Here is a 10045-nt window from a genome sequence, read left to right on the forward strand (position 1 = left end):
TCTGCGAGGGGAAAGGCGGTCGGAGCCCCAGCAGGAGCCTCTGGTCCCTTCCCCAAGCCCCTTGGGCTCCTGGAAGTGGTGCATGGAAGCAGTGAGAGAGTTACCAGTCCCCGAGGCCGGCAAGTTGATGAGGGATGACATGGATCTTGGGGAGGCTGACCTGGCCCAGGCGCAAGAACAGACAAGCGTGTCTCTAAATGACAAGGCAGAGCCAGCAGGAAGGGGGGAGGTTGTCCGACCGGGAGTAAGGGGAGGCCAGGCAGGAAGTGACTGACTTGCTTTGTTCCCTGGAGAGCCTTCAAGAGGACAAAAGGGTAGAAAGAACGGTGGGTAGTGGGTTGGCTGAAGCTGCAATGACCTGCCCTGTGAGGTGTCAGGAAAGACGAAGGACTGAGATGGAGAAACTGATAGTGACGTTCGCCACCTGCTTCCTCTCTGAATGGGGGTGATATCTAAGGGGGTTGACCACCTTCCTAGAATGGTGACTTGTGCCGGACTGAAAACCCTGAGAGGCTAGGAGGGAGGACTGAATTGCTTTGCAGAAAGAAGAGGGAGAGCTCTAGAACATACAGGGTGGGGGAGCAGGGGAATCGTGGGAGCCAGGGGACGCAGCAGTGAGCCCCGCTGTGGTCCCAGCACAGGCAGAGGGAGGAGGACTGTCATCGAACACACCTGGGTCATGCATGTGGCTGTGTGGTGAGCCATGCCGCGATGCTGCACAATATCTTCAGTACAAGGTGGGCAGGCCCTCATTAATGGGAGGCTGCAGGTTTAATTTTTTTTTTGCAGATACAACTAAGTATTGAGTCTTCAAGGTGGGCACACTCCAGATTGGCCACTGACAAGGCTCAGTGTAGGTCCTGGTAGGAGAGCAAATGTAAAACGCCACTCTCCCGCTCCACTGGCTGTGTCTCCCTGCCACCTGCTCTGAAGAGGCTCCAAAGCACAGTGTGCTTTCACCAACTCTGGCTCCTCCCTTTCTGTCCTTTGTGGAACTGTGACAAGGCAATAGGGACAGTTCGTACGCTCTCCCAAGCTGTTGCACTAAAACATTTTCAGATCCTTCATACTAATGTGTAAATGACTAACCAGGGCGCCATCCCCATGTCTCACCACATTCCAGCCATGTGGCCTTTTCCCTCTTCTATGCTTTTCTACTATCTTCGCTTTTATGCATGCTGTGATCTGCCTAATGTGCCTCCATTCTGCCCTGTTTCCTACCTAAAGCTACTGTCGCTAGATTCCAGCTCCAGTGTCACCTCTTTCCTGAAGCTCAGCCTGAGATCTTCCAGCAGTTTCTCCCTCCCTCTCTTTGGTTTATCATGCTCCTCCACCCCCATCCTTTCCATCGGAGTCTTTATCAGGAGGCACTGTTCTTACCCAGACCTCTTCCCCCAGGCCAGAGATGAGCTCCTCCAGGTCAGGGGTCCTGCCTATGGTGCCTGGTAATGGGCAGCTCTGACTTGAGCCAGTAGATGGTGTTAATCCAGCCTGTGCATTTGGCTTACGGACCTCCAAGGTTCAAATCCTGCCTCCTCTCCTACTATCCGTGAGACCCTGACAGGTGTCTCACCTCATGGCACAGGTACCCACTTGAAATCAGTACAGTGAGGCTCAAACACCACAGACCAAGGGGATGGAAGTATAAAGAGAGGGGTTTGGGGCCTGTCACTTTATGGGGTGACTTGGGATGGGTTGGGAACAGGAAGTCATTCCTTAGATTTTTTATTTTTTGCACTGATATATAGGGTCCTGCTTGTTAGTCCACTGGAATGACATGCAGAGAAACCAAACAGTGGTTGAATGTATTTTTGAAAAATGCACAGAACTTTATTAACTTTGTTCATTCATCAGAAAGCGCATTGCACTGAAATCATCCCTCTGGCTCATTCGAGCTCAAAGACGGCTCCCCCTGCTCAGACGCTCTGTGGGCCGCGGAAGCACAGAGGGAAACAACTGCCGAAAGTCACACCTAAGGAAGTGAGTATAAATCAAACTCCAAAACACAAAACGGAAATGACAAGATCTGCCTAAATAACCCCCCGCATGCTTGTCGCACCAACGTTCATCGTACAGAGAACTTGGAGCCGTACAGTGTCCTGAAGGGCTGGACAGGACACCTAATGGACTCTGTCCTCTTTCGGCCTCATTAGCATGGATTACCCTGCACCACGACGAGGAAGAGTTTGCAGAGAGAGCCCCAGGCCTCCCCACAGTACTCCACAGCTGTCTTCCCCAGTTTCAAGTCCACGTCCTCCAGACACTCGGGGTCACTGGAGCCCAAGGTCTTGGGCTCTGCAGGGCCAGAGAGGGGGTTCTCTTTGACCTTGTCAGGCTCCATAGGAGAGGCCTCGTTGACTGTGCTCTGTTCGCTGGGAGATGGCTCCATGGACCCCTGGCTGGATTTCTTCCTAATTAAAGTAGAGTTCACCAGCCTGAGACTGGATTCTGGAAATTTCTTTCAGCACATCCTGGTCTTCAGGATGCTCCTGGAGTCCCCACAGTTGACTTTCCGAGAGCGCAGGCTCCGGCCAATGTGTTTCCAGTAGCTCTTCTTGTTCCACTCCAGGCACGAGGTTGGATCACCAGTAAAGAAACAGGAAAACTTCTCATCATGTCGGCACAGTTAACCTTCAGGACGATGCCCTTCTCCTTCTCAGTCACCAGCCACCTGCAGTCAGCCTGGTCTCAGGTGACAAACTTGCCCTTGGTCAGGTACTTGGGTGGCTGGCTTCTCTGCTCAGTCTGGGGCTTGCCCAGAGTGGTGGCTTTGCTAATGTGTCTATTCTTTACTTCCTGTTTGCCATCCACCAAGAACACCTGAGCAGCCAGAAGGAGAAAGGAGAGCAGGGTGAGGCTGTGCATCCTCATGTCTTCAGTTGGGTGGGAACCTGGGTGACAACAGGCAGGTGAGCCAATGCCGGGCACCTGTTGAGCAGTGCAGGGATGCAAGCTGACCCTCCCTTCACACTGAGACATGCCGGCTTGCTTAGGAGTGAGATCAAGAAGACTTCTGGTTCCTGGAATTACTAGACAAGGAGCCCATCTATTCATATTTCTGCTTGACTGGAGTGTTGGGTATCAATATCTTACTACTCTTCATTCTTTCCTTGCCTACTCTCTGACCCTTATTAACTCTCACTCCCTCACTCATGCCCTCCTTTTCTCCTGCATTTGCTCGCTCACTGATGCCTTTATTCATTCAATCAACAAGCATTTGTGGAGCACCTACCAGATGCCATGCACTAAATTAGATGTTAAACGTATCAAGGTAAGTAAGAAAGCCTCACATCTTAAAAACTCAGGAGCAACACTTTGGGGAGTCTTGATAGCACTGACCAGGAGTCTGTCTCAGTTGTGTCCCCAACTTTATCTCAGGCAAGTCACCCTCCCCCCCTGGGTCTCAGTTCATTTATCTGAAAATCAAGGTGTTGAACGAGAGACAACAGCCCACGCTCCTCGAGCTGCAGTGAGCTGGATTTCTAGCTCACATTCTGCATGGACCCAGAAGGCCACGCTGTGAGAAAGGACGTGATAAGTGACAGGAAAGGTGATGTCTGACCCAAGGTTAAACATGCACAAGATTTGCACCCACCGAGATGGGTGGGTTTGTGAGGAGCAGCATCTGGGATGAAGTAAGAGCCCAAGGAAAGGCACGGAGGAGGGGGGATCATCCAAGTTGACTGGGCAAAGTGACCCGGGGTGGATAAGGGTGAGTTTCCAGCAGGGCATTTAGACTGTGGTGGCACAGTGCAGGGCATCCACGGTGCCCTTAATTATGCATTTGAGAATAAATCATTGAACAAATGGGATAACCTTAAACCTACACTAACCTATCTGGATTTCATCAGGTGGTCAACAGTACCACCACACTTGAAAGGAGAAGAGAAATAGTACTTCTGCACTCGACCAGTATCTGATTCCTGCCTTGTTAATCCTCACAAGAGCCCTCCCTGGCAGCTAACAGTAAAGCTCTCCAGTAACAGACGTGGCCCTTAAGGCTCAGACCGGCCAATAAGTCGCTCAACATCCCATGAAGGGCGAGTGTTGACGAAGCTGGGACAGGGAGCCAGAACTCACCTGTCTGGTCCTTTATACCACCCACCCTTCTTGCCTTCGCCTTCCCCTGCCTTTTAAAAATATTGGCAAGAAGTAAAAAAGCAGTCATGAGCAACTCGGGATTTGATTTGGCTTCATTCATGATGATAAGATGACTTGTATTATCAGTGCTCTGTTTTAAAAGAAAATACTGAATTTTGATAAAAAAGAGGTTGGCCTAGGAAACGGCCCTGATCTCATTTCCACCCCGGGCATCGGACCTGACATTAGGATTAAGAAAGGGAAAGTCGGTCATAGGCATGAAGGAGGGACGGGAGGCCAGGTGTACCTGATGAAGACCCACTCCTTCCTCACAGCACTGGGCTCAGCCCCTGCATGCCCCTGATGGGACCCAGACCCCAGGACCCCGAGGTCCTCAGGGAAGCTGGAAACGGGGCAGACAATCACACCCTTAAGAGAGCCAGGCTCTTACCTTGTTCTGAGTGCGATTCCAGACCCCAGAGTGAGCTTGCAGGCTTGCGGCTGTCTCATCAGCCATGCAGGACAGGGAGGCCCTTTTTATAGGAGCCCAGGCAGACGGGGTTTTCACAAGGCGCACACCTGTGTTGCACTATTCACACTCCTCCCAGCCACGCCCCCTGGGAGGAAGCCAGTTCCCACAGAGAAAGTGGTTGGTGTGATCCAACCACTTGGGCGGGGGGTGGGGCAGGTGCCGGCGCACACAGGGCATTAGACCGCTTCCTCCAAGCCCCTTTACTTCCCCCCAGCGGCCAGTTTGAGACGACAGCTCAGCCTTGTGAAGACCCTCCTTGATGAGACAGGGACCCCAGCAGCAGTACCTCTGGGGAAAGTTGTAAACAATAACAAAAATAATCACAGCCACAGCTGCCAGACACCGTGCTAGGTCCATTTCACTAAAGCTCTCCGTTCGTTCTCATCACATGTATTCCATGATATGGAAAGCTGTGGCTCATCCCATTGTACAGGTGGAACATTAAAGTGTGGGGGTGTTCAGGGCTTGGCCAAGGCCATGGGGCTAGGAGGATGAGGAGCCCAGGGTGTGAACCTGGGACTCCCTGCATCCCTTGCCTGATCTTCTCCCACCTTCCACTCTCAGTAAGTGTTTGCTGAGTGAGCAAATGAGATGTGGAGGCTGTCTCAGCTCTGAGTCCCCGTGTTCTCTGAGGCACCCGAAGAGGAACAGCTGTGTGCCTCTTTGTGCGTGCAGAGGCATCAGGCCACGGCTCGGGACAGCTGGTGGAGACGGAGTTCCTGATCGGGGAACTTCTGCCGAAAATATCCACCTCCAGTCACACGTGGGAACCGCACCCTGGTCAGCCTTCGACGGGCAGTCTCCTACCAGAATGGCGCAGGCGCAATGGCCTGGACACAGCCTTCCCCAACCCCTGTCACAGCGGCCCCGTAAATTCTCTGAACCTCTATGTGTTCATCTCCAGATTGCTGACCATAACCGTACCTCCTTCAGGGGTTCGTACTAAATTATTTACAGGGCTGAGCTACTAAAGTAAAGCGAAGGAGGAAAGATTGGGTTCTCGATGGCGACTCGAGTTGTATCCTTTAAAAAACAGACATATTTTGTTTCAAACACAGAGGGGAGTCACTTCCACAAGGAAGATGCGGACCGCACTATACTCGGTCACCTCTCTTTTTGTATGTGGGTACAAGAAATTGTATTTGTTTTCTTAACTCAGCCGTAAAGAAAACAATACCAGTATGTGAATACTGTATGTGAGTAGTAATAAATGGCAACCAACCTGGCCTTTGCGAAAAGAAAAATACGGGAGTGGTGGAAAGCGGTGGGCCATAACAGGGGCACAACAGGAAGCCGTGGGCATCACAGGGAGTGGTGGGGACCGTGGCAGTCTGGGTTGGTTCTGGCACCTGCGGGTCAGGACTCAGCTCCAACTGGCTGAGAACATGCGGTGTGGTGGTCAGCATTTTCAGAAGTTGTGGGGTTTTTTTTTTTGGTATGTACTCATACATTTTTTGATAAAAAATGGTGTCTCTTGAACTTTTAAGAAATGCCCCAACATCCAAAAGTGTGTATATGGAATTGGGCTGGCATCTAAATTGAAATTCTCTAAAAATGCTATCCTGGCCCACAGTAAAGACACCCAGCTGTCATAACTGTGGTTGGATTCCACTCAGGATGCCCCCGTTTAAGAATTCCAAGGTCACAGAATTATGGGTGTTGACTGGTTTACTCAGAGGGTCAAAAGGTCTTTTCATACCTGCTGTCCGAGGGGGCCATCTCCCCAGACTCTAGGCCTCTTATACAACTGGCTCATAAAGAGATCCATCCGCATTGTCCTGACCACCACTTTGCAGAGCCACGAGCTCCCCAAATAGGCACTCACAGCGTGATGCTTCAGAAAATTATTGGGGCGTCTACAAGATAAAGCGGCTTTGTTCCACAGGGAGAGAGAGAGATCAAGGTGGCCTCTGAAATAATAAGTTCATCCTGATCCTCATGAGGCAGCCAGATTTTTTCTGGAGGAAGGCTGGAGGTCAGAACACAAAGCACATTTGAAGGGAACAGGTGGCCTCCAGGACCTTTTCTGAGACGTGTTTCCCTCAGTTTTGTCAGGGAGCACAGAACGGCCCCCACCAGCTTCCGGTGGGCCTCATTCAGCCTTCCTGTGACCCCATCCCAATGTCTGTCCCAATCTTTCTATTTTAAACAAGGGGCACAGTGTTACACCAGGCTATGTAGACCTTCCCCTGTTGGCTCAGCCTGTCTGTGGGGGAGCTTTGCCCGCAGAGCCCTCCGTCTGCCGCAGATGAGAATAAGTCTATCACGACATGATCTGCTTGGGGAGGAAAGGTGGCTGATCTTTAAAAAGGGAAGGACCAAGAGCCTTTTCCTCAATGGGCTGTCATTAGGTTTGTTTTGCACAGGAATACAGGTAAAGCTCATTAATCATTGTCAGGCAGTAAGGATCAAACAATAGATAACATACAAAGAGCTACGAGGGCTTATTCTGAATCAGGGTCTGTTAGCTAAAGGGCTACAATACTTTGGGAGACAAACTCATTTCCTGCTCGGACCCTTATCATTTAATTGAGAGCATTCTTAGCAAAGCAGATTTCACAGGATTTTATGAATTCTTTCTTAGGCCTGATCACCCTGGGAACCCGCCCTTTCCAGCACAGGGCTGTACCCACCTCTGTCATTGTTGCAGGCTTAAGTCAGGCCAGGGAAGTAAGGCAGCCAAGAGGTTAGGAGACTTCTTGCAGACAGAATGAGGACTCAGGCTATGTCAAAGCCGAGGGATGAGGGTCCATCACCCTTTTTTGCTATAGCCCCCCCAAGTCCTTCCCTGGGGCCTCCCTGTGATCATGCCTGTCTTAGATCATCCCTCCCTTGAGGAATCTTACCCATCATTGGCTAACTGTTCAAGCATTGGGGGCCAGGCAGGGTGAAGTAAAAGAAGCAGAGGCGGTGCTCCTGCCAAAGAGATAAGTTTTGTCCCCTTAGTGGCTTATGGTCCTAAGGTCGCTCACTCAGCCTTAGCCATAGTGGGGGGGGGGGGCGGGCGGTGGTTACAGCTTCTGAAACCAGGCAGGGCGGTTCCCAACACCTGTCATTCCAAACTCATTTACACACACACACACAGACTCCAATATGGCTGCACTAGGCTACTCACTCACCACTTCCTGAGCATGGTTACCCACTTCCTGCCTTTGCTCTTTCTGTACCCCATACTTGAATGCCCTTCCAGTTATCCCACTTTGCCCAGCACACCCCAGCTCACCCATCAGGGCTCAGCTTAGATATCATCATCTCTCTATCAGTGTCACTGGTCCCCTGACCCACAACATCTCACTCAGCATCCCCTGTGGGTAACCTCTTACATTATAATGCACATTTATAAAATGATTGCACCACTATTGATACAGTATTACTAAATATTACTAAAGTCTATATATTGTTTAGATCTCCTTACTTTTTATTTAATGTTCTTTTTAAAATCATTAATAGACTTTATTTTTTTAAGAGTAGTTTTTGGTTTCCAGCACAAGTGAGCAGAAAGCACAGAGTTCCCATACATGCCCCCACCCCACTGACCACTGGCACCGCTGCTCACAGTGTCCGCCTCCTCCACCCGAGTGGGACAGTCGTGACAGCTGAGGAGTCTTCCTTGGCACATCACCATTACCCAGAGTCCACGGTGTTTCTAATAGTTCGCTCTTGGTGTTGTACAATCTGTGGGTTTTCACAAATGTGCAATGACACATATCTATAATTCTAGTATCGTAGAGGGTGTTTTCACTGTCCTGAATATCTTCTGTGTTCCGCCTCTCCATCCCTCCCTCTTCCCAGTCCCTGGTAATCACTGATCTTTTCCCTGTCTCCATAGCTTTGCTTTTTCCAGAACGTCATCAAGTTGAAATCAGATGGAATGTAACATTTTCAGGTGGAAGTCTTTCACTCCGTATATGATTGTAAGTTTCCTCCATGTCTTTTTGTGGTGTGATAGCTCATTATTTTTTGCACTGAATAATATTTCACTATTGCAATGTAACACGATCTACTTATCCATTTACCTCCTAAAGGACATCTCAGTTGCTTCCAAGCTTTGGTCATTGCGAATAAAGATGCTATAAGCGTCCCTGTGCTGGTTTTTGTGTGGACATCAGTTTTCAACCCACAATGCACTTTTCCTCCCAGCATCCCGTTCAACATACCACGTGACGTGTAACAGGCATAAATAACTCCTTAGGCTTTCCATGGCTGAGACGGTTTCTCAGATACTCCTTGTTTTTGATGACCTTGAGAGGTATTTTGAGAATGCCACCCATTTGGAACATACCTGGTATTTTTCTCATGATTAGACTGGGGTCATGTCATCTTCTCTTCAGCAAAACTTTAAATGATGGAAAGCAGCCTCCCTGTGCAGGTTTCCAAAGGACATCTGAACACAACTGCTAACCACGCACAGGCTAAGTCTGGCCAATAAACGCACATCTCACGCGGTCCGGTGGCCGCAAGTGATTTCAAGCTCAAAAGCTGATTTTTCTGTCATGTGTCAGGTTCCATTTGCTCAAAAATCATTCTCTCCTTTAAAAATAACCTCCTGTACAGACACCATGCTGAGTCACTGCACCGAAGTGATATTACTTCTTGGGGAAGAATTGTGTGTATTAAAAACCTATTCATTATCAGGCAATGAGGAAATTGTCTAAACGATCACCAGTTAAAACCTATTAAGGTGGCAAAAGCATTCACAGACCTGCAGAACGGTACTGGCATTCGGAACCGAAAGTGCTCGTTGTCACAAGAATTCAGCTTTGGTTTAGCGCATTGAAAGGCTGATGGTACAGCGTTGACTGTGAGCACAAATTATAGTCCATTAAAGTGTGTTTATCTGAAAGGAGTGCCCCGGGTCAGGCCCCATCACACTGATACAGTTCTTTCCACAGCCACGAGCAACATTGTGTCCTGATTCTGCATCCATCTAATAAGTAACTCATGGTTTTTGTATTAAATTAAACCAAATAAAACTACTGTTTGTGGCGGTTAGTGTGGTGGGATAGCAGCAATTTGGAAGGGATTGACATAATAATAGTAATTGTTAAAGTAATTGTTCTCAAGACATAGAGCTGTCCCAAAGCCATATAGGTTCTTTAAAATTTTTGTTAGTGTTCTATAACAAACTCCATGCAAGGTAATTTCATTGATCGTCTGCAGATATTTCATATCTTTTCAACAAAATCATTGTAAAACAGATTAAATGTGTTTTAAAGATGCCTGCTCCTTTTGGACAAAATCCTCAGAGCACACAGAGGGCCATGCACCTCCACACACACATGTGCACACACATGTGCTCTCACACACGCTCTCATGCAGGGGCATCACAGACGAGCACGCACACACGTGCACTCCACCACCTCATCTTCGGGGCAGAGGAGGCACTGAAGAGTCTCCCTTTGGAATTTTGAGTCTCTAACCCGTGTTTATTAA

General features: G+C 49.2%; 1 protein-coding gene across 1 annotated transcript; it reads right to left on the bottom strand.

Annotated features, from left to right (window-relative positions):
* Window positions 1–1823: 1823 nt before the first annotated feature.
* Window positions 1824–4759, bottom strand: FGFBP1 (fibroblast growth factor binding protein 1). Its single transcript, XM_028505461.2, is given in 3 exon segments — window positions 1824–2616; window positions 2619–2891; window positions 4532–4759. Coding segments are annotated over 2 exon segments (720 nt in total). The 5' UTR covers window positions 2872–2891; window positions 4532–4759; the 3' UTR covers window positions 1824–2149.
* Between the last annotated feature and the right edge of the window lie 5286 nt (window positions 4760–10045).

Source organism: Phyllostomus discolor, chromosome 1 (genome assembly GCF_004126475.2).
Source record: "Phyllostomus discolor isolate MPI-MPIP mPhyDis1 chromosome 1, mPhyDis1.pri.v3, whole genome shotgun sequence".
NCBI classification, from domain to species: Eukaryota; Metazoa; Chordata; class Mammalia; order Chiroptera; family Phyllostomidae; genus Phyllostomus; species Phyllostomus discolor.